The 24,643-nt window shown below is 50.0% G+C and overlaps 1 protein-coding gene across 1 annotated transcript; it reads right to left on the bottom strand.

The window, feature by feature from the left end:
* Positions 1-221: 221 nt before the first annotated feature.
* si:ch211-194b1.1 (protein Wiz) lies at positions 222-24,643 on the bottom strand. The gene is given in 21 exon segments (XM_034540026.1): positions 222-2,589; positions 2,931-3,087; positions 3,750-4,041; positions 10,298-10,509; positions 10,580-11,122; positions 11,288-11,575; positions 11,578-11,700; positions 11,703-11,795; positions 11,885-12,004; positions 12,007-12,330; positions 12,407-12,748; positions 12,751-12,900; positions 13,284-13,427; positions 15,390-15,788; positions 16,390-16,839; positions 20,378-22,021; positions 22,104-22,252; positions 23,017-23,089; positions 23,216-23,402; positions 23,497-23,678; positions 24,213-24,643. Coding segments are annotated over 20 exon segments (6,246 nt in total). The 5' UTR covers positions 23,596-23,678; positions 24,213-24,643; the 3' UTR covers positions 222-2,132.

The raw sequence follows: 24,643 nt of genomic DNA, 5'->3' as shown, positions 1-24,643 counted from the left end.
CCTCAACTGCATCTTTTTCTTCTTAAAATCGCCAACGTCGTCCGTCTTTTTACACACCCGTACACGCAGACACACATGTACACACACACACACACACACACACACACACACACACAGAACAGCCGGTTACACCAGCTGAGTCTTGATGTCAGGTAATCTTAAAAAGGGAACTCCAATGCAGGACTTGAGACCACCCCCCCCCCCCCCCCCCCCCCGTGAAGGCAGAGGAGGATCGTGTCCTGCACGGTGGTCCCCTTTAAAAGGCCCTGCTGCGTATGAGGTTCCCGGCATACCAGGAAGTTCAGCCACCCGCTGGCTTCCGGACCTGCGACACTCTTTGCCAGCACCAAAAGTTTCAGCTCGGAGAGCCTCAAAATAAAAAATACTCTAAAGATTCACCTTGCAGGACTGCAAATACAGAAATGTACAGAGCAATACAAAATACAGAGCATCAAAAGGTTAAAATCAAATCACGATAGATGAATTAAGATCACTTTTTTCTTTTCTCTTTTTTTTCTGTAACTACCTCGCTAATAGAACTGCTGATGGCTCTACTAGCGTCAACAGTTTCTTAAGTACATGTAGTTATATAGTATGTATCTATACTCCATAAAAGGGTTTGGGGGGAGGGTTGTCGTTTCGATGGCCAGTCTACATGGACCCCTTTTAAGGTACTGGTTCAGTTCTGATATGAACGCACTCTGAAGCAAAGTTTGAAAGAAACAGACCGCGGAGATCAGACATGTGTCTGTGTTTGGACTGCGGTGCTTCTCAAGAGCCCGGTTTGGTTTGCGTTCATGTTCACTCGGAATAAACTCAACCCCGCAGTGTCGGCACGAGTCCCGCCAAGCGGCGCCAGTTGTCAGCGTATGTGTTTCACCGCCGGTTGGTTCAGTCAGTGGTTCGGCGTGGAGGAACCCGGGGAACTCGATGGCTGTGCAGAGTTTCCTCCACCGCCAGGTCCAGCGTAAACAGCTTTTACAGAGACAAGACAAGGAAGTAAACAGACTCTTTGGCACATCCCAACACACGATGACGGATGCAGTTCAAGTCCTGATTAGACCACAGACAGGCTCCCAAATGTAGTCTACTTTGAGCTAAGGAGAGGGGGCGTTCCCATCAGCGGGTTTACTTCCGTCTCTCTCTTTAGACCGGGAGACAAATGCACATCTGCAATGCATGTACACAATCATACAAACACACATTGTGTACACTAGTGTAAAAGTGCACCGCTGACCTATTTTCAAACATTCCAAAGTTCTACTTTAGCTTTAAAATGACCTAGCTTACCACATTCAGATGCATAAGAATAAATAAATAATAACTTGGGTGAAACTGCATAAAAAAAAGCTACCATCTGCAGAAGACAGACGTTGGAGAAGAAACATCATGAAATGTTAGTTTCACGGGGCGTATGTTTGATTGTGTATGAAGGTGTGCATATAAGGTTTCAATAGGTGCTTTAAGCTACATTCAAGCAAAATGTATATTTTGGGGATAATAATTACATTGTAAAATCAGCAAGGGGGAGTTTCCCCTTTTGGGTGTGCTTCCACTTCTTTCCCCTTTAACCAAATGGAACTAGTCTTTTAGTCAAATTCCGGCAATTAAAAAAAAAACGGGTGTTTCATTAAGTGCCGAGTGACAATGTCAACCGTTGAAGTGCCTGTTTTAACACTTAGTGTTACCACATGTTTGAAGTCTCGACCAGAAGAGACTGCCGTGATTATAAATGTCATTTAATCTCAGTCGGGGGGGGACTGTAGCAGATGGTAGGGTTGAAGCTTGATAAAGGGCTACATTAACCCCTATATCACCAGGTGAGACTGGGAGGAGAGAGGTACAGCAAAAGTCTGTGTCAACACCTGGACATTCAATAGAAACAAGGCAATCACAAAACACCAGTTTGTCTCTCCTCACCATACTTGCTGCAGCGGATAAGCCAGGAGTGCTTCGTTCCCCTGGTAACAGGACTTAGTAACAGTCCAGAAAGCTGCTTCAAAAGGTGCTTGAGGGCTCTTTGGAGGGGAAACGATCCTCTCTCGAAAACACTTTGTGAAGGCCGAAAGGAAAGGAGCGGATGGACGAAAAGAAGCAAAACGAGGAGTTCGATGACGCCGATGAGCTCGAGCTTACACTGTCTGGGTGGGGAGGGGGATAGAAGCTGGGGAAAGGGGGGACTGCTCCTCCGAAACTGGTACGATCCCTGTGGCAGTGACCGGCGGGGCACACTCGGCCACCGGGGGCGTGGTGGAGCAGTCGTCGGGGGGCGCATTGCGGGTCGGGGTGGAAGCGTGGGCAGGCGTGGTGGAGGTGGTACTGGAGGTAGAGTTGGAGGCCGGGGCAGAGGCCTGGACCGGGACGTCGACCAGGGCAGAGGCCTGGACCGGGACGTCGACCAGGGCAGAGGCCTGGACCGAGGCGGAGGCCTGAACCGGGGCCGCGGCGTCAGCGGGGGCCGCTTTGGGCACGGCGGCCGCTTTGGGCACGGCGGCCTTGTTGTAGTTCATCTTGAGGATGTGCTGCTGGAGGTGTCGGATCCAATCCTCCTGCACCGACAGCGGGCCGTGAAACTCTACCTCACAGAATCTGACGCAGGGAGGAAAAAAAAAAACATTTCACACAAAAGAAATAAAATACAAACTGATGGTGTTAAACTCAGCTCATCCTTCTTTTGTACTGCAGTCATATCAGAACATAAAGCACTCATTGGTGTTGCCTGAAAATCCCAAATGATTCAGGATTCTCAATATAGCGCATTAGCCACTAAAAGTAGAGTGCTGCTCAGCGAGGGATGGGGGTCGGGATTGCTTCCTGGGGATTACTGGACTATTTAAAATTTAGCCTGACAGTTCCATTAATGCTGCTGTCCCTAAAATGTCTAATGTGTGAAAGAGGCCCAGAACCTTTTCCTCACGGGTTTCACTCACCGGCACTTCAGGGTGTAGAACTTGCCCACCAGTTTGACCAGTGGGTAGGAGGGCGGTTTGGGCACCAGGGCGGGGATGGTGCCTGTGCGGGGGGGTTTGGGAGGGCTCTCCGTTCCGTCTGGGAACGACGGGTGCTTCAAGGGCCTCCGCTCATAACCTAAGCAAGAGGAAGGAGGATGGGGAAAATCAGGGTCGGGTCAAAGTGGAGCTGAGCCACAATACCTGGATGTCAGTGTCACCTCTTTTAGGGCTGGTAGTCATCTAGTTGAGTTTTCTCTCTAAACCCAGCTGACTTAAAAACTGCAATATTTCTCTCTTTTCTCATTTAATTTTAGACTTCCAAGATACATTTAGCAATCATTCTTCAAAACATCACTACTAAAATAAAATTGTGTAAAAATAAATTTAAAAAGGCAACTGACTGCTTTGCCAACCACAAAAGGCGAGCACAGTACCGTGGCTCTCTCCACAAACATGACATTTATTTCCCCTCATTTTCTGTGTTTTATTTCCTTTTCGCATAATAGACTTTTAAATTGTTTTATCTGCCTTACATCTCATGTAATGTTAAAAATGTTTAGATAAAATAGTTGACAGCCATACTAGCGGTGCGTTGTGCTAAATGCTATTGCTAACATGCACGCCAGGAAAATGCTAACATTCGGATATTTAGCGGATCAAATGTCTGTAAAACTACCGACATTCCCATAAGCCTCAGCTTTGCTACAATGTTACCACGTAATTTTAGTGTGTTAGCATGCTAACGTTTGCTAACTAGCACTAAACACAACAAAACCACATGCTGCATCCCTGACATACCTCTGGGCAGGCGGACGTTTAGCTCACTGCGTGCCACCTGTGCTTGGAGCGGGAGGCCGGCGGCGAGCCGCGAGGGCCCGGGCCTGAAGGGAGCCGCTAGGTTGGGGTCGGCTTCACGCTCGGCGGTCCTGGAAGAGCCCTGGCCGACCTCACGGCTCAGCGGCCGCACCAGGCTTACAGCCAAAGACGACGTCCACTGGGAGGAGGAGGAGGAAGAGGAGGAGGCCTTCTGTGATGAGATGGGGAGGATATGATGATAATCCGTTGGCGCAGTGAGAGGTGAGCTGCTCTTCTGGAAGAGGGACAGAGATGAGTTTTCTTATCAACATTATGTCAAAACAAGAGACACTTGTGCTGCCATGTCCTGATGCTAAACTCAACCTCACTAGTTGTACTCATCAGGGCCCTATTTCTCGTACCTGGCTAACATAGTTAGCTGGATAATTTTCAGGATAAGATTACATAAATCAGGTTTTTTGGTTCCACGTTGCAAGTTTGGCAAAATCACCATAGCAACACATCCAAAAATGTGAACCTGCTCCACCGCAGGCTCATTCAATCTAGCTGGATGAACTGGCCAAAATGGCAGCTCCCTTCCTCATTGATGAAGGAGCGATATTAGTTAGATTAACGTTTTATAGGGAGAGAGTTCTTTGAGATTGCCAAGATCCGTTATCACATGATGATGACTTCCTATACGAGCGCCATCGATTCTGCCCACAAGGAATCATTTATTAAATACTTTCTCGAGCCGTACATTGAAGACCACAGACGGGCATTGACTGTCTCAGACTGTATGCAGAGCCTTGTGGTACATTGTTGTACAGTATCGGGAGAGCCACTGTATGCCGTGGTGTTCGTAAAGTTTATTTATCGCTTAAACTCATGGATGTGTTCATTAGGTTTCCTGGCCATGTTCATGTAAATGCAATAAAAGATCTATATGGTCATCTCCACATACATGTATATACACATATATATATTATCTACTTGTTCTGAAAAAGTTGATAGTTATTTTAGATCTCATTGGATGATGCATTCCATTAAGCCGACTGCCAGCAGTCACATTAAAAAATATATAATCGGATTGATTGGGGTGATGAGAACACTTATGCTGCGTTCACACCAAAAGCGTTGCGAGTATATTCCATGAAAGTCAATGCACAGACGAATGGATGGATTTTCACGGATCAGACACGAGGGCGTTTGATGTTCCGACGTTTGTGGGATTTCCACAACAACTATCTATCCATCCATTATTATCACCCGCTTATCCGGGGTTGGGTCACGGTGGCAGCAGGTTCAGCAGGCCGACCCAGGCTTCCCTCTCACCCGCAGCTCTTTCCAGCTCATTCTGGGGGATCCCGAGGCGTTCCAAGGCCAGCCGGGAGATATAATCCCTCCAGCGTGTCCTCTGTCTTCCCCGGGGCCTCCTACCAGTTGGACGTGCCCGGAAAACCTCTAATGGGAGGCGTCCAGGAGACATCCTGACTAGATGCCCGAACCACCTCAGTTGACTCCTTTCGACACGAAGGAGCAGCGACTCGACTCCAAGCTCCCCCCTGATGTCCGAGCTCCTTACCCTATCTCTAAGGCTGAGCCCGGCCACCCTACGGAGGAAGCTCATTTCGGCCGCTTGTATCCGAGATCTCGTTCTTTCGGTCACGACCCAGAGTTCGTGACCATAGGTGAGGGTTGGAACGTAGACCGACCAGTAAATGGAGAGCTTTGCCTTCCGTCTCAGCTCCCTCTTCACCAAGACGGACCGGTACAGCGCCTGTTTTACTGCTGCAGCCGCACCGATCCGCCTGTTGATCTCCCGCTCCCCCTTACCCTCACTCATGAACAAGACCCCGAGATACTTGAACTCCTTCGCTTGGGGTAGGCAGTTTACCCACACCTGGAGGGAGCAATCTGCCGGTTTCCGGCAGAGCACCATGGCCTCAGATTTGGAGGTGCTAACTCTCATCCCTGCCCCTTCGCACTCGGCTGCAAAACGCCCCAGTGAAAGCTGGAGGTCACGGTCCGAGGAGGCAAACAGGACCACGTCATCCGCGAACAGCAGAGAGGCGATCCCGAGACTCCCGAACCGGATCCTCTCCGCCCCCTGGCTGCGCCTAGATATCCTGTCCATGAAGGTCACGAACAGGACCGGTGATAAAGGGCAGCCCTGGCGGAGGCCAACACCCACCGGGAACGTGTCTGACTTACTACCGAGGAGACGAACACAGCTCCTACTGCAGGCGTATAGAGACCGGATGGCCTGTGCCAACGGGTCCAGCACCCCATACTCCCGCAGCACCCCCCACAAAAAACCCAGAGGGACCCAGTCGAAAGCCTTCTCCAGGTCTACAAAGCACATGTACTGCGAGGGTAAAGAGCTGGTCCACTGTTCCACGACTGGGACGGAATCCGCACTGTTCGTCTTGAATCCGAGGTTCGACAAGCGGTCGGAGCCTCCTCTCCAGCACCCTGGCATAAGCTTTTCCCGGGAAGCTGAGCAGTGTGATACCACGATAATTCGAGCACACTCTCCAGTCCCCCTTCTTGAAGATGGGAACCACCACCCCGGTCTGCCAGTCCATGGGCACTGTTCCCGACCCCCATGCAACACTGAAAAGGCGTGTCAACCAAGACAGCCCAACAATGTCCAGCGCTTTCAGCATCTCAGGGCGGATCTCATCCACCCCTGGCGCCTTGCCAGCAAGGAGCTTTTTGACTACCTTAGCGACCTCTGCCAGGGATATTGGTGAAACCACCCCAAAGTCTTCCGGCGCTGCCCCCTCTCCGGGGGACATGTTGGCTGGGTTTAGGAGTTCCTCAAAGTGCTCTTTCCACCGCCCGACGATGTCCCCAGTCCGGGTCAGCAGTTCCCCCCCCCTGCTGAGAACAGCCTGGGGTAGACCCTGCTTTCGGATGGTTTGCCAGAACTTCCTTGAGGCCAACCGAAAGTTCTTCTCCATGGGCTCCCCAAACTCCTCCCATGCCCGAGTATTAGCCTCCGCGACCATCGCAGCTGCAGCCCTTCTGGCCCGCCGGTACCCGTCAGCTGCTTCAGGAGACCCCTGGGCCAGCCAGGCCCGAAAGGCCTCCTTCAGTTTGACGGCTTCCCTCATCCCCGGTGTCCACCACCGGGTTCTCGGGTTGCCGCCACGACAGGCACCGATGACCTTCCGGCCACAGCCCAGAGCAGCCGCGTCCACAATAGAGGCTTTGAACAAGGTCCACTCGGATTCCATGTCCCCAGCCTCCCTCGGGATTTGTGAGAAGTTCTTCCGGAGGTGGGAGTTGAAGACCTCCCGGACAGGATCCTCTGCCAGACGTTCCCAGTTCACCCTCACTACACGTTTGGGCTTGCCAGGTCTTTCTAGCCGACTCCCCCGCCATCTGATCCAACTCACCACCAGGTGGTGCTCCACTCTTCAGGTGGTGGAGACCCTCTCGTTCCCCGGGGAAAACTCCAACACAGCGGCGCTCAGCCGGGGGCTTGTGAGTATCCCCACTCCCGCCCGGCGCCTCTCATCATGGGCAACTCCAGAAAAGGACAAAGTCCAACCCTTCTCCAGGAGCTTGGTTCCAGAGCCCATGCTGTGCGTGGAGGTGAGCCCAACTATATCTAGCTGGTACCGCTCCACCTCCTGCACCAGCTCCGGCTCTTTCCCCGCTAGTGAGGTGACGTTCCACGTCCCTAGAGGTAGTCTATGCCGCCGGCGATCAGCCCGCCCAGGTCTCCCGCCTGGCCCACCGCCCGGTCTACATAGCACCCAACCCCGATAATTCTCCCTGCGGGTGGTGGGTCCACAGGGTGACTGCTGCTCCATGGTGTTTTTTCGAGCTGAGCCCGACCGGGCCCCATGGGCGAAAGCCCGGCCACCAGACGCTCGCCAACGAGCTCCCCTCCTGGGTCTGGCTCCGGGAGGGTGCCCCGGTTTCCCTTGTCCGGGCAAGGTAGCTTCAGTCCGTGGGCTGCTATTCATCAGGGTTTATTGAACCGCTCTTAGTCTGGGCTCTCCCCCGAGACCTGTTTGCCTTGGGAGACCCTACCAGGGGCTGATGCCCCGGACAACATAGCTCCCAGGATCACTGAGCCACTCAAACTCCTCCACCACGTTAAGGTGGCGATTCATAGGAGGAGCACAACAACTATAAAGCAGAAAATAGTGGTTATTTCTTCCATGGTGGATGGTGGAAATTATAATTATTATATACAAATTATAGCAGCATTACGCATTTAACTTGTTGCCATGCTTCTTGTCTAGCCCTCGCAGCAGTGGCGGTGTTAGATGTTCCATGATTATGGTCTAGAATTCCTCATATACGTTCATGATCATCTCCTGCTCGTCAGCGGAGAAAAAAGAGGCTCTTCCTTAGAGTTTATTTGCCTTTGTGCTGTTAGAAAATCATGGTTTCTGTGATCGACGCTTCCCCCTTTTGAAGTCGGACGGTCACGCGCAACTATCCTGAGTACTGAGGTCTGGTTCAACTATCCTGAGTACTGAGGTCTGGTTCAACTATCCTGAGTACTGAGGTCTGGTTCAACTATCCTGAGTACTGACGTCTGGTTCAACTATCCTGAGTACTGAAGTCTGGTTCAACTATCCTGAGTACTGACGTCTGGTTCAACTATCCTGAGTACTGACGTCTGGTTCGAATTAACGAGATGGTTTGAGCGCGGATCAGCCTTTGAGAAACCGGGATAGCCTGATTTCAATCATCGTGTTAATTTAAGATGGATAATAGGACATTTGATCGACTTAGTTGAACCACGTATGAGAAATAGGGCCCTTGTCATTATGAGGCCAAATAATGCGTACAATAGCAAATCTAATACATTATTATTCATATAACATTGGCAGCATTTATTATCCTTATCTTAAAAGGAATAGTTCAACATAGGAGCTGATTGATACCCCTCTTCAAATGATTAATGAAGCAACTGCCAGCAGCTGGTTAGCTTAGCTTAGCATAAAGACTACCACATGCCAGCACTTTAAAGCTCACTAACTGACACGTTTCTTTCTTTCTAGTACCAACACGAAACAGTAAATGTTGTGGTTTTACAGGAGATTCAGTTCCGCAGGGGCTTACATGCTAAGCTAACATGCTAAACTTCCGTTTTTACCGTACAGACAGCAATGTGATAGAAATAAATGTCAAAATATTCCTTTAATTTGCTATAGAAAGGATTTTGACTGCGAATATAGACATACACATTTTATTTTAGCAGTGGTGCATTTCTTTAATTGGGATTTCTTTATTTGTAGATTTAATTAAACTATTGTATTGTCGTAAATGTTGCCTGTTTTCTGCTTTTTGAAGACCATGTGGTGCATTTGAAAGCTCCACGGCGGCGTGAAGAATATTGTAATATGAAAAGGCATCTCATTGTTATTCAGGGGACAGAGAGATCTCTTTAAAGCCCCGACGCACACAGCAGTCCTCCCACACAGGTGCTTTCATTCCTTTCGTGATTAGACCTGATTGACATGCCTCTCGCTTTCCTGTCAATTCTGTTCAACCTTCTTTTTGGTTTTCATAAAGAGTCTAGCGACATCACAACATACCACAGCAAAGCTCCACCTATCTCCCCCCTCCTGGCCCAGAGGTCTAATCAGCTGCAATTAAAAGCATCTCAACTCATCTTTTGCTCCATAAAATGTCAGTAAATACTGGAAACAAATGCCCTTTACGAATTCCCTGAAACACAATATATGATGTCTTAAAATTAGTAGTACTATTTTTTGCTGCCTGAAAGATGATGCTGCTGATTCATTAATTACCAAAGTAGTTGCTGATTAATTTTCTGTTGATTGGCTCAATCAATTAATATGTGGTAGGTCCATTTCAAATCATGCATCAAATGAGCAGCACACACGCAGCGTCGGTGGGTTCATTTCTCCCTTTACAGTAATGATTACAAGGACATTTAAAAGGTGATCCATTCTGTATGTGTGTCACATCACAGCTCGGGGAAAAAGGTGCGACAGTGACGCAAATGCACCAGAAACTAATTCAGGAGGGAAAGGAAGAAAAGGGAGAAAAAAAAAATAAAGACCACCCCCTCCCATACATTTTCTCCTATCAACAGCATGCCATAATTTATCTGAGGATGAAACATAAGCTGCCAGGCACCCTGGTTACTATGGCAACTATCAAGTCAATAGCTGAGTTGTTCTGGCATCTGTCCCCACAGTGATTTCTGCCGTGTGTAAAGACACAGGGCCTACAGTAAGGCTCAAAGCTGTTAGACAACACGTCTCTGAAGCTTTCCAAGACACAAAATGTCTGTCGCGCCACCAGCTGAGGCGCGTTAGATCTCCGAGCGAGACGCCTATTCAAAGACACTGGGAGGAAAAGAGAGTGCGTCAGAGAAGTAGCACAGTAGGTTGTGATCTTGTGTTGCATCGCCGCCGCTGAGCTTTGTGGGAACTTCTTCTACTGATATATTTGAAAAAAAAAAACACACTGGCAACAAAACACTTCGCTGAAGTGCGAGAGGGAAGTCAAAACTGCGAATGAATCACCAGCAGCGCGTTGCCTCGGCTCACCTTCTTGAGGGTGGTGCGGTTGCCCTGCATGTAGCTGCGATGCATCTCCAGCACCTTCTGCGGCCGGCTGCGCATCCAGGCGCTGAGCGTCTCGATGGGGGACCCGTTCACGCACCACTCCGTCACGCCGAACTGCCTCAGGTGGGCTCGCGCGTGGCTGGCCAGGGCCTTGCGGTTCTCAAAGAAGAAGCCGCAGAGCTCGCAACTGGGATCTAAAAATAACAGAAAACGGGATGAGAGATCGTCTTTTAAAGAAGACAAAAATACAAAACACTAACTCACCTTGGTGTCCGTGCTTGTCCGGGGAGGGTTTTCTTTTGAAGGAGAAATCATGTGGCAGTGGTGAGAAAGCCTTGAGCTGATGTGGCGGTGAGTTGGCGGTCTCCACTGGCTGGGCCTCCTCAGACAGAGGCCTTTTCCCCAGTGGGGAGAGCCTGAAGAACTTCCCCGCAGGGGGGTTAGTGGACGTGGACCCCAGGCCCTGCTTGTGGAGCCGGGACCCCGACTGCAGCAAGCTGAGCGGAGACTTGCGGAACTTGGACTGGTAGCCTGAAACACCCAAACCCTCGGTGTTCTCCCACAGGGGACTGCTGGCCCCCTGGCTCGTCTCCTTCTTCACTCCCTGGTGAGAAGAGGGGCCCACCCCTCTCTTGTGCATGACCTCCCTCAGGGTGTCGATGGGCGAGCCGTTGACGATCCACTCGGTGATGCCCATCTGGCGTAGGTGGGAGCGGGCGTGGCTGGAGAGGCCCTTGCGGTTCTCAAAGTACTCCCCGCAGAACTCGCAGCGAATATCTCTCGTGGGCTCCATTTCATGGGCCATGGCTACGGAAACACCAGAGAGAGAAAGTCAACAAAAAGTAGAGGATCAAAAGAATAGCAAGAGCGCAGACAAACATTACTGGTAAATAAGTATGTTTCCCGAAATGTAGAACAGTTCCTTAAAATGTGCACAATAAACCCAGGAGGAAAACATAGGCTCAAAGTTACCTAGGTTGAGGGGGAACACGCTGTCAGAGCTGCTCCAACTGCAGTTGAGAGCTTCACCAGAGATGCTGGCAGATCTCCCCGCGGCTCCCGGCGTGGTGACCTCCAGCTGCACTGGCTCAGGCTTCAGCTTGAGGATCAGCCCGCTAGCAAACGTCGGTAGAGCCAAACTCGATTTGGACGCCGCAGGCTGGAGGGGGCTGGAGGGCCGGGCGAAGGCGAAGGGTAGGCGGCTGAGGAGGGTGGCGGAAGGAGAGGAGGAGGAGGTCGGCAGAGGCGAACGAGGGGGTCCGGAGAGGACGGGGGTGGAGGTTTGAGAGGTTTTAGAGGAAGAGCGCAAGGCAAGCCCCGTCTTGTGATGATCTCCCTCAGGGTGTCTATGGGCGAGCCGTTGACGGTCCACTCGGTGATGCCATCTGGCGCAGGTGGGAGCGGGCATGGCTGGAGAGGCCTTTGCGGTTCTCAAAGTACTCCCCACAGAACTCGCAGCCTATTTCCTTTGGCGGTTCACCTAGACGTTTGAAGACATGAACCAAAATGTGTTAAAACAGAAGCCTTACACCTCATCGGGAAACATCAATCCCGTGAAACAACACTCACTGTGTGGAAGGGCCATGAGCTCGCCAACTGCTCAGGCGAAGACCCTCATGGAGGAGGACTTGAGACGCTTGGCGGGTGGGCCAAGCAGAGGCGGGGTGGAGGAAGAGGTAGCTTGGGCTTGGACCCGCCGCCGGCTGTGGTCACCTTGCAGAGGAGGGATGAGGAGGAAGCGAGGCTGAGCAGGGAGCGCTTCGGGGCGGAGAGCTTGGCGGCGAGGCCCCGCGGCTCCGCGTGGCCGTCGAGCTGCAGCGCGCCGGCCTTGTGCTTGAAGTCATCCGTGTCGATGAGCTGGTTCAGTAGGTCAATGGGAGAACCCTTGGATTCGGAGTACTCCACCCCAAAGTGCCGCAGGTGGGCCCGCGCGTGGCTGGATAAACCTTTTCGAGTCTCGAACCAGGCGCCGCACAGCTGACAGACAATGTCCTTGTTGGGGTCCACCTCCAGTGCTGCACGTGAGGAAGAAACAACTGAACCTAAAGACAACGCACTGAGAACTTTCAACGATGTTACGAGAGAACTTACTGAGGTTGAGAGGGGCGTCATTCTCCTGCGGTGCCCAGATGGGTTTGGTCGTGACGGTGGAAGAGAGGTTTGAGGTCAAGCTTTTCATTCCCCCGGCCTTGTGCTCCAGGGAGCGCAAGGGGGACGAGACAGGCAGCAGGGAGGAAAATGGGGCTTTCCGCACGACTGAAGACGGGGAGCCGGAGTGAGGCGGAGCAGGATAGGCACCGAGGGACGGTGACGGCGTGGAGGAAGAGGGTGGCACCGCTTTCGCCGCTTTGGACAGGATGGAGAGGGGGGTGGCTTTCTCTTCTAAATCCATGTCTCCTAGGTCCTCATCCTTCTGAGGGACAGAGGAGTTTCTTCTTGGCAATTTGGTAAGAGGAGGTCGATTGGCGCCCCGCTGCTCTCCGAGACGCTGACACCCAGCTGGCGCAGGTGAGAGCGGGCGTGGCTGGACAGCCCGCGCCTGGTCTCGAACTGGGCTCCGCACACCGCGCACTTCAAGTCATAGACTGCGAACAACGAGGCAAGAACAGCTCGTGAGACATCGCGAGGTGAGCCTTATTTCAGAGCAATTCATAAAAGACACAAAGTAACAACAGGAGGCTTGGCTTCTTTTAGATCCCAGAGGATGTTTCACCTGGCTTACACTTCCTGTCTACATCCCCCAGTCTGCAGGAACACGAGCCAAGTGCTAGAGGTGCTCTCATTAGCTCCTAATATACATTTGTCTACATCTGAAGATTCCACCGGCGACAACCCTCTCTGACGCTGACCCAGGGTCAGTTTTACAATCTCCCCGCTGACAGCCACGATAAAGCTCTGCTCTAGCAAATCCAATCCTCCTGTCAACAGTCCGGGGTCAGCGTTTTTTTTTTCTCCCTTTCTCCCTCACCCTTGGAGTCTGCATCCTCCCCGGGAGAGAGGCCGTCCGAGTCCACGCTGCACACCTCGGCTTTCTGTGTCTGGCTGGAGCTCAGACTATCCAGTGCTGGACGCTGGGGCTCCTCCTCGTCATCCTCAGCTGCTTTCTCCCCACCTAAAATATTAAGACAATAACAATAATAATAATAATAATTAATAATGATAATTAATATAGTACTGTTGTAAGTAAAGGGCTCAAGAGAAGAAATGCGCTGTAATTAGGCCTTAAGTGAGAAGATGTTCAAATAAAGAATGTCTGGCAATTCATTTCTATGCTCCTAAAATAGGTCAGCATTTGAAAGCTTATTAATACATTTTAAAAACCTCCTCAGCTCATTGCCTATCATGTATCAGCTCTTGCAAATAACGGCGCATTATAAAGTCAACTGCTAGGAGGTGCACGTTAAAAAAATTCAAATCTAGAAAAGTAATTGCACTCCTGTATGAAACAAACATGGCAGTCTACCCCCCCCCCCCCCCCCCAGTCAGACATTCCTGAGACCCAAAGAAAAAAGTGCCATTTTATGCGACAAAATCGCGTAAATCAGAGGAGCCTCGCAGACAGACAATGCTTCTTGTCTGGTGGGCGGCGCTGCGCGTGTCAGTTCATCTCCTGACTGGAAAAGAGCGACGTGACACCTCCGCGCGCAGCGTTATAACACCGTCTATTATACCGGAGACAATGCCGCGCGCATCGGCCGGGTACGTTTAGAGAACCTGCGGATCAAAGTAGCGACCCGCTAACTGGACTTTGCGTCGTTCGAGGCGGAGTGACACCACGAGCGAGCCGGTACTTCCAAGAGGGAAGGGGTGGGGGGGGGGAAGGAAAAAAAGTGATACTTCGATTATACTTCGCTGATCCGGATAAGTTGGAATAGTGGTTACAAAGTTACCTGGGCAATCTCGCTCTCAGTTGATTGCAACAAAAAAAACATGCACAAATGTGTGCACTTGAAAGCACAGCGTGTCCTCTATCAAAAAATCAAGCAAAGTAAAATGGCGAGGATTGGGCAACTGTAGGTAATTTTACAGATCCTGCAGCATTAGAAATACTGGACGTCATCCCAGACGTGCACAATAAAGAGCGAGAAGGGGAGAGAGAGAAACCCACGGACGTTAAAAGGAGACACAAACTGGCCACAACAGCCCCGTAATCATCACTATTTATACGCGCGTGCAGAAACGGGGAAACAACCCGAAACAATAACAATGAGCCGCTTTGTGAGCTTTGTGACACGCGCGTCACACGCTATACCTTCACGACTGTGCGCGACATTGGTTTGCTGTACAGAAGTCTTGCATGATGATTATGAGTCTTTTTTTTTTTTTTTTTTGTAAATGGCTGAATGTCTGGCTACGATGTGACAGAGGATGCGTCGCGAGACGCGCGGCGCCCCATGCGATCCAGAAAAGGGGCACGCGGGTGCTCGGGAATTTCAGCGCGCGGTACTCACCGGTCCGCAACCGCAGTGCATCGGACTCCCCGGCAGCCGAAGCCAGACAGGTTTTTTTTTTGCCGCTATTGTTTGGGTCTACGGGGAGGTGGAAGCAGCCATTTTGCCCCCATATGCACCGCTAAGCTAAGGCGTGACCAATCGAGTGGAGGCGGAGGTTGGGATGAAATGCACCGAGTGCCACATCAACCACGGGGTATCAGTGACTCTTTCTCTCTCTCACTCTCCCTTTCTTTCTCTCTCTCTCACACACACACACTCTCTCTCTCTCTCTCTCTCTCGCTCTCTCTCTCTCTCTGTGTTAAGGCTGATTTCCTCCACAGCCACCATCCTGATTCAAACACTTCCCACACTGCACAGCTGTGTCACCTGGGTCAAGGACCTTTTTTTATTCAGCCAGATCCACCTAATACAAGAGCATCTAAACTCACATTTGCCACTGCTTAATGAATTTGTAACAGCCTTTTTAAATCCTCCGGACATCTTCGCTTTAAAGTTTAAAGGCATTTAAAGCTCAAAGCGCCAGATCACCATAATAACCGTCAACCGCATCAGCATCCAACGGGATGAGTTTGGTGCTTTGGTAGCCTACTTTGAAGGCCAAGATAACAATGAGAGCTTACCTTCACTCTCGTCAACACCTTCCTCCTCCTTAAAGCGTTGAGGAGATGCTAAAGGCGGCGCATCCGGGACGGCCACACTCAGCGTCCTCTCGCTTGTGTCCCCCTCCAACTTTATCTCAACAATTCCCTCCCCCTCCTCCTCCAACTGGTTCTCCTCTTCCTCTTCCTCCTCTGAGGAGCCGGTGCTCCGGGGGGGAGCCGTGGGGATTGCGAGGTCGGGCCTGCTGGAGAACAGCTCCCTCAGGATGTGGATCGGCGAGATGGTGACGTCCCAGTTGGTGATGCCGAAGTCGCGGAGGTGGGCCCTGGCGTGGCTGGACAGGCCGGCCCGGGTGTCGAAGCCGGCGCTGCAGAACTCGCAGTGCATCACGCTGAACGTGTCCGGGTCGAAGTTTGCAACTGTGGGGAGGGGGGGCAACACTTTTAGACATGTGACGGAACGTGCAGTACAGCTGTAGGCTGACTGGTCCAGATTGAATTCCCTCAACAACTGTTGGATAAAGTGCCATGCGATTTTGTACAGACATTCATGGTCCCCTGAGGATGAACCCTACATACTTTACTGACTTGTCCTCTAGCTCTACCAGGAGGTTACAATTTGTAATTTTGAGTGAAATCGCCTTTTAATTGGGTACCCATTTGTGTTCCCCACAGGGTGTGTCGTCTCACTTCGAGGACCCGTTACCTAGGTGACCAGTTAGTGACCAAATACCTGCAAAACTAGAGACATTCCCATCGTCTTCAGATTTGCTTTTTGTTTAGTGCTAATTAGCTCATTTTAGGATGCTAAGCTAATATAGGACGCTCCCAGCAGGTAACCAACAATTTGATTTATAGAGAGGGGAAGTCCACAAAGACAATTTAGCCTTCAACAGAATGATGGCATCGCTAACGTAACGGCTCACGTCAGGATCGATACGTTGCGCATATACTAAAACAACGAGCGCCTGGGCTTTAGGATCTCCACACAGCCGAGAGACACACGCAGCAAGCCGCTGACCTTTTTTCTTCTTCTTCTGATAGGAGAACTTCCTCTCAATGGCATTGACTTCCTCTGGGGATATGAAGTGACGCACGTTGTAGCTGACGCCCACTCGGTTCAGGTGGCCCCTCACGTGATTGGCGAGCCCGATGCCATTATGAAATCGATCGGGGCAGTAGGGGCACTTCCGCTCCACACACTTGAGCGCCTCGGAGTCCTCATCGATCCCGTCCGGGTCTTCATCCAAGAAGCCCTCCGACAAGAGATGCCGCACGTGCTCCTCGTCAATGTCGTCCTCGTCCTCGTCTTCTTCTTCGCTGTCGGTTTCTGCGGGAGCAGCGGGAACCCGGTTGCTCCTCCTCAGAAGGAGAACCTTACCGTCTTTCTCCACCTGCAGCTCGTCTTCGTCGTTCACACACTTGTCAGGGGGGAGCAATAATGTGGCGCTCTGCTGTGCTGCGCAGTCCTCTATCAAGACAAGAAAATATAGTAATAATAATAATAATAAAATTAATTCTGAATAAACATTACATTTACATTGAAACAGAATGCTTACCTTAAATACGACATGTGCATCTTAGCTTTTGGGTGAGTCTTAAAGTTTGTCTGGCTTAAGTCACGATGTCAATCCTTTACATTTAGTGTAGTAATCTGATTACACCTCCCCCGCCCTTTCCATCTCTCCACCCGCCCTCCCCATATATACACCCCTCAGCCCCTTTCTCAGTTCTCCCCTGTGTCCCCTTTGGAGCTCTCTTCATTCACAACATGAATGAGAAGCTCCACCTGTATCCTGGACCCCATACCATCTACTCTCACCAAGGAATGTCTCCCAGCCATGGCTCCACTCATCATAGCAATAATCAACTCCTCCCTCAACTCCGGCTCAGTCCCCGACACACTTAAACTGGCTGCTGTCACCCCCATCCTCAAGAAACCTGGACTCGACCCTGAGACCTTGAGCAATTTCCGTCCCATCTCAAATCTTCCCTTCCTGTCAAAAATACTGGAACGCATCGTCGCTGCACAACTCAAAACCCACCTCATTTCCAACGATCTGTTCGAGCCATTTCAATCTGGTTTCCACTCGCAGCACAGCACCGAAACAGCCCTTCTCAAAGTCACCAATGACCTCCTCCTCTCCTCAGACTCTGGCCACCTCAACATTCTCCTTCTCCTGGATCTCACTGCAGCCTTCAACACCATCAACCACAACATCCTTCTCTCCCGCCTCGAATCGTCCCTCAACATCACCGGAACTGCTCTCTCCTGACTCAAATCATATCTAACAAACAGACAACAATTCATCAGCATTAACAACTGCACCTCCTCCACTGCTCCTGTCTCAGGGCGTCCCCCAGGGTTCGGTGCTTGGTCCTCTTCTGTTCATCCTCTACCTGCTACCTCTTGGTAACATCATACGTCATCACGGTCTCCTCTTCCACTGCTACGCCGATGATGACCAGCTCTACATCTCCACAAAATCCATTAACACTACTACTCACTCCACTCTGACCAACTGCCTCACTGACATTAAATCATGGATGCAAACCAATTTTCTCAAACTCAACTGTGATAAATCGGATATGATCATCATCGGCCCCAAATCTCTCACCAAAACCAGTCACAACTTCTGCCTCACCATTGACAACTCCACTCTGTCTCCCTCCCCTCACATCCGGAACCTCGGAGTCATGTTTGATAGCGACCTCTCATTTGAACATCACATCAAACAAATCACCAGAACCTCCTTCCACCTAAAAAACATTGCCCGTCCCCGCCTATCACTTTCCTCATCTGCTGCTGAAACTTTAATCCACCCCTTCATCACCTCCAGAATTGACTATTGCAATAGTATTCTTTATGGCACATCTTCCAAAATCCTAAACAAACTCCAATACATCCAGAACTCTGCTGCTCACCCACTCCCGTTCCTGTGATCACATCACCCCTGTTCTCCAGAGCCTTCACTGGCTCCCCGTTCCACAACGGATCCAATACAAAATCCTTCTCCTCACTCACAAAGCCTTCCATAATCAGGCCCCCTCCTACCTCACCGACCTGCTCCATCACCACACTCCATCCCGTCGGCTCCACTCCTCTGATGCCGATCTCCTGCCCATCCCACATAGGACCAAGCACCGGACGTGGGGTGACAGAGCCTTCTCCATATCTGCCCCCTCCCTCTGGAACTCTTTCCCCAAACTCATCCGAGACTGCATTGATCTTTCCTTATTCAAATCGCAAATCAAAACCCACCTGTTTAGAACTGCTTTTAATGTGTGATTGTTTGTTTTTGTTTTCTTATCAGGGTCTGAGCAACTCAGAAAGTCCCTATTTATTTGTTTTACCTGTATTTTAGCTATTCTTATTTATTTATTTTTAGCTTTTAGGATGTTTTAATTATGTGAAGTGTCTTTGAGTATTATGAAAAGCGCTATATAAATTAAATGCATTATTCATTATTATTGCAGTTTTTGCATTAATCTGATATACAATTTAGCCAATCAGCGTCCTAAAATAGGTTCAACTTTGGGCCAAAGTCGTCTGGCCCAAAAGCTGCGCGTTCTCGTCAGGCGCCTTTTTAACGACATGAAACGGCGAGCATGAGCACTTCTCTTCCAAGAAGACCCGACCCGCTAAAATCTCTCCTCCGAGACCCTTTGAGAGAAGAACTTTGGCGGACAAACTACATGTAAAACATCTGGGCCCAGATCAACCTCACAAGAAGACAACAGACTGGCTGAAAGGGAAGCAGTACATGAAGCTTCTGACCGGAGAGACCGGTACACCAGGAAGGTTTGGCTAGCTGGATGCTGTCGTGCTAATGCCGTATTGTGCTTTATAAATCAACGGGGACACATCCAGCATGGACAGTTAGGGAGTAAGGGACATGAAGCACACAGAAAACATGTGAACACCAGGACACACATGGAGAACTCCGTCAAGCAACCATATTGGGCAAAGTGAACGTCACTACCAGCTGGACGACGGACACAGGATGGAGGTGAAGAAACACAATGAGGAAAACAGGCACACTTGTGTAACTTATATTATACAATATTTATATGTTATTATAATATATTTATGATATGTATATTTATTCATCATATTATACTGAATATTATTAATATATGATAATATACTGAATTGTATGAATAAGATGTCCTTATTATGTCAGTGTTGGAATACATGTTAAATATTTAACTACAACGTAGAAATGTGTGTTTGATACTTTTTTTGCATTGAATCATACTGGGATGTTTGCTGAAATTGGATGGCCCTACCAAATTGGATGGCCCTACCAAAAAAAATTCCACCAGCCACCAGTGATGCTAACAGAGCTAGTATTCTGCTACAAAAATATGAGAATGAACACAAACCCTTAAACGGCCTTCTTACACAACAAACTACTTGTTGCTGTAACAAACGTCCAGCAGTCACGGAGCAACATTGGCATTCATTTGTAGTAGTGTTCAGTCCGCCTAGCGAACATAAGTCAAATGTTCACTCTACTTTTAGCTCGGTTTTTGGTCTCTACCAACTCCTGAGGGAAATATCTGCCGTTTTTAGCTGCTAAATGCTAGTCGCTAACTTTTTACAGTCAGCCATTTGTCGTTTTTCCAAGCTTTTTCATGGAAAACAGACGCCTGCTGCAGCCTGGAATCAACGCTGAGTGGTTAAAGTGAAACTAAATTCAACAATTATGGAAGAGTAAAGTGAACACGATTAGTTTTAACATACTAAAACGTTCCGCAGAGCAATGGGGAACTGCAGAGTTAAGTAATTATCTTTGTCACTGTACACCTCAGTCATTTGATCCATTGTTTATGATAAAATAATATTTATAAAGTGCAGCTTTAATGTTTTCTGTGTGATCAGGTTTTCAGCAGTTACAAAAACAAAGCTATGAAGGAGCAGAAATCAGACGAATGTCTTATCCAATGTGAGCATGTACATAATCAATTAGCAGTATGAGAGTGTTTAGTCTGACATTGAGTCTCACCTGTGCTGGGTTGTGCTCTGGTGTGCGGTTTCACTCCAACAGGTGAATTGGCATCTGGTTGGGAACGCTCTGTGCTCGGCTCTTCGTCCTGCTCTTCTTCTTCTTCTTCTTCTTCTTCTTCTTCTTCTTCTTCTTCTTCTTCTTCTTCTTCTTCTTCTTCGGCCCCTGTCCGCTTGTCAACCTCCAGAAACTTGTCCAGATCAGTCCAAGTCTTCCCTCTTCTGCTAAATCTCCTGTTCCCAACGCGCTCGAAGACCACCTGGCTCGCGGACCGAGCTGCGTCGCGGTCTGGCGTCGCATCGTGAGAGGATCCAGATCCAGATCCAGACCCAGCGAGACAGTCAGAATCAAGGCAGGGCTTTGGAATTTGAGCGCCCACGTGGGACCTCAAACGCTGGCCAGTCTCATCAGCCAGCACGCCACTGATGGAGACCTGCGCCGGGTGAACAAGTTTTTGATGTTCCCTCATTACAGTGTGACTGGAGGTCAGGAAGGCACAATGACCACAGGCCAGGGAAAACGGTGGCGGCCCAGGGGACGGGGGGTCAGCCTGGCGAGCGGCTTTCTTTCTGTTGTGGGTCTTGATGTGATTGGCCAGTGCCTGAGGTGTTCTTGTGCTGAAGTTACACTTTGTGCAGACGAAGCGGCGACGGCAGGCGGAACCACCTCGGACCGGAGCCGGACTTCGAACTGAATTCGGAGGAGCGGCGTACGAGTCGAGAACTGCCGGGTCCGGTGTTGAAACCGGGGCCGGGGAAAGTGGCGTCACCATTTCTGGGTCCGATGTTTTGCCCGCATCTCGCATCACAGCCGCGTCCGAACTCGTGTGCTTCACCGTCTTACCGTCGAACTTCTGAATCCCTCTCGCTTTCCCGTTTTCGTTCAGTTTCTCAATCTCCGCCAAGATCTTTAGACGGGACTCCTGGTGCCTCTTGTGGTGGTCGGCCAGTGCGAGCCGATTCGGAAGATCCCATCCGCACTCAACACACCGAAATTGGCCGCCTTTTCCCGAACTCCTGCCGCCCGCGGCGCCACTCAAACAGTGCTCAACTATGTGCTCCTGCAGGTGGACCTGCTTCTTGAAGTAAATGCTACATTCCACACAGGTGAAAATTTCTTCACCTGGCTCTTCCTCCACTTCTTCTTCTTCTTCTTCTTCATCTTCATCCCCTTTCCCTCCTCTCTCTCTTAACTTCATCGGCTCCTCCACTGCTGCCTCTCCGAAGCCGGCCTCCTCAAAATCGTACACCCCTTCACCTCGATCCAGCTGTGCTGTCTCAGTGCTTTGGGATCTCTGAGGACTGGATGTGCGCTTCAAGGTGCCGAGTCCGGAGAAGGGCCTGAGCAGCACCCTCTTCTTCCGGCACCGCTGAATGAATGTGCAATGAGCCCAGGGGGCGGGAGGGGGACTCTCTGGGTCAGAGTCTCCAGGGAAGGTGTACACATCCTTCTCAAGCTCCTTAGTTTCTTTCCCCCTGGGCCTCTTCTCTCCCTCACTATGGCCCATCACCTCCTCCTCCTCCTCCTCCTCCTCCTCCTCGTCTTCCTCGTCCTCCTCCTCCTCCATCTCCATTTGGCAACCGTCCTTTGGTTTTCTTTTCGAGAGAAACAGCTTGGATACATTCCACGCTTCGCTGTCTGCCACTGCGAAGAGAAAACAGCGGAGTTATGAATGGAGGCTCTCAAGTATGCAGGCGGATCTGGGTTTCGTCCTTATGCTACTCACAGTCTGTCGGGCCGAGCCGTGACGTATTTGTCTCTTCTGTCTTTGTTCTCTCATGGTCTCCGTGGTGCCCCTCCAAGGCCGTAGACCAGTCCATCTCGCCATGCAAGTGCTCCAGTTTTTTAGGTTCTTGGCCGTCTTCATGATCAAGACTGGACCGTGACGGCGAGGGGAAAAAAAAGAGTTTCATGACACCTCTAACCTTGCCAACTATTTTGATAAACGATCAATCGTTTAGATTTTTTTTTAAAAAGGAAGAATGTACTAATTCTAGCTTCTTAAATGCAACTACTTCCTGGTTTCTTTACTCCTCTGACGGTAAACTGAATATCTTTGAGTTGAGTTGTGGACAGAACAAGGCTTTCTAGGACATCATTTTGGGCTCTGGGAATGTTTTTTTAAGTAAAATAATAAAAATCGACAATGAAAATAATCGTTAGTTGCAGCACCGCAGTGATAGACAATCACTTTGTCTCATCTGTCAATTATTTTAGTCACACAAGCATACAAAACCATGTGGTTATTTCATAAAATACTTAATTTTTGAGCTACCAGAAAATATATATTGCGACACGTTATCGTGATAGAAGATTGTGTCCCGATATTGAGACAGCATTTAGACCCTCAAGTTGGGAAATTAAAGATATATTTTATGGGCCTGAATACAAGAATACATAGGAGGTTTCATAGGTGGGGGTGGGGGAACAAGCTATAGAAGTTGGACTTTAGCAGCACTAAGTCTTTAGTTAGTCATCACTTCCAGAGTTGAACATTAAAGCCAGTTAGATTAGTTTAGCTTAGCACGAAGACTCAAATATCCCGATGATATGCCTTTGTTATGTCTCCCCCTCTCTCTGTGTCTGGATGTTTTCCCTGAACTAAGCAGCTGACATCACCTCCTCCTCCTCCTCCTCACCTGAGTCCAGAAGAGGATCCTGGGCTGTGAACAGCCAGGCCATGAGGGTTAGAAAAGTGCTGTGGCTCCTCCTCTGACACACACAACAGCACACAAAACATCACCTCACAGTTAGAGTCCACGGCGACAATGATAGGAACGACATTTAAATGACACTTGTAATCACAACTATCCCGGTAGGTATTAAGCCATGTGTTACCATCTAGTGTTTCTCTCTCAGAGTCAGAGTCCCAGCTTAGGGAGAAAGGAAAGGCTGAGGACCTGAATCTCCTCTGTGCGCTCCTCCCCGGGTCTGCACTGATCCGAGCGCCCTCATCGCCGGCCCGCACCACCCTCGAACGCTTGGCAGACATCGGGCCGTCCCTCACATTTGGAGAACATGAGGACTAGAGGGCGATAATAATAATAATAATAATATATATAGATAGTATAGTCAGATGGCATGCGACGAATTATGGCGAGGTTCAACGGGGCCTTTACCTGTAAGCTGCCTTTGAGGGAGATAGGGTTTTGTGCTGAGGTTGAGGGTGCGAGCCCATAGCTGGTCCCTGGGGTTAGGGGTTGCCCCACTGGCTCCATGGTCCCCCCACCCCTCCCCCCAGAGAGCAGTATGGAGTCCCACTGGTGACCAGCTGTCCTACATTGTGCAGCCTCCTCTTCTTCTGGAACACACACACACACACACACACATCAAATAAAAGTGTCTCACTCATCCTTTCTAGTAACAGACAACAATTATTGTCGCAGATTGTGAGGGAAGAATCAGAAAGCATCGGTATGGAAGTGTCAGAATCTGCAGAATCTGTCCTCCAGTATATTTTTTATTCTATTTATTCATGTTTTTGCCAGCTGCAGGTTTTTGGACTGTCTGGCCTATTTTCACAACATGCCTGCTCGTAAAGAATGAAATAGGGCTCCCAGCTGGTTACATGAATAAGTAGCCTTTCCACTCCGGCCCATGTCCCCATACAGCCCCTTCTAAAATGCCCGGGTACATCCAGGGTGTCCCCCCCCTCCCGGCTGGCCTCTGCTGCTCCAGAGGACGTGGCTGGTATCGATCCGGTCGCTGTCAGGTGACGAGAACAACGCCGCATCCACGCACGATATCGTTTAAAAAGCACCAAACGCCCAGAAGCTGCAGGGTTGTTTTTTTTCTTCTTCTTCTTCTTCTTCCTCCAGTGTGTGCACATACTCACTGAATTTCGGCCTGGTTTGCTGGTCGCGGTAGAAAAGGCTGAGCTGGTTCAAGCTCCGCTCGTCATAGTCCCGAGGACGGCGCTGAGGCTTTCACCGCCCCGAGACGATGCTCTCCCCGCCGGCGGCTTGGACTGCTCCCGCGGGGACGAACTTGTCCCTCCGAAGCGCCGCTCAGGTCTTTGCATGGATTCCTCGAAGATGCCAGACGGAGGACTCCATGTTATTTGGCTCGCGGGCACGCTGCGTACGTAAGTAACGTCGACGGGGAGGGCGACGGGGAAAAAATAGTTTTTTTTCCGAGTCGCAACGCCAGTCAAGTTGAATAAGTTCAACTTTTCTCTCTCTTTTTTTTTCTTTTCTTCTTCTCCTTTTTTTTTCTAGCGGCGCCTCGGTTTATGTCGGGGTGGGGGGGGGGGGTGTTTTTGGTTCT

The sequence above is a fragment of the Cyclopterus lumpus genome, chromosome 8 (assembly GCF_009769545.1).
Source record: "Cyclopterus lumpus isolate fCycLum1 chromosome 8, fCycLum1.pri, whole genome shotgun sequence".
Classification (NCBI taxonomy): domain Eukaryota; kingdom Metazoa; phylum Chordata; class Actinopteri; order Perciformes; family Cyclopteridae; genus Cyclopterus; species Cyclopterus lumpus.
Note: the sequence above shows the minus strand (reverse complement) of the source record. Positions and strands in the feature narration are given on the sequence as shown.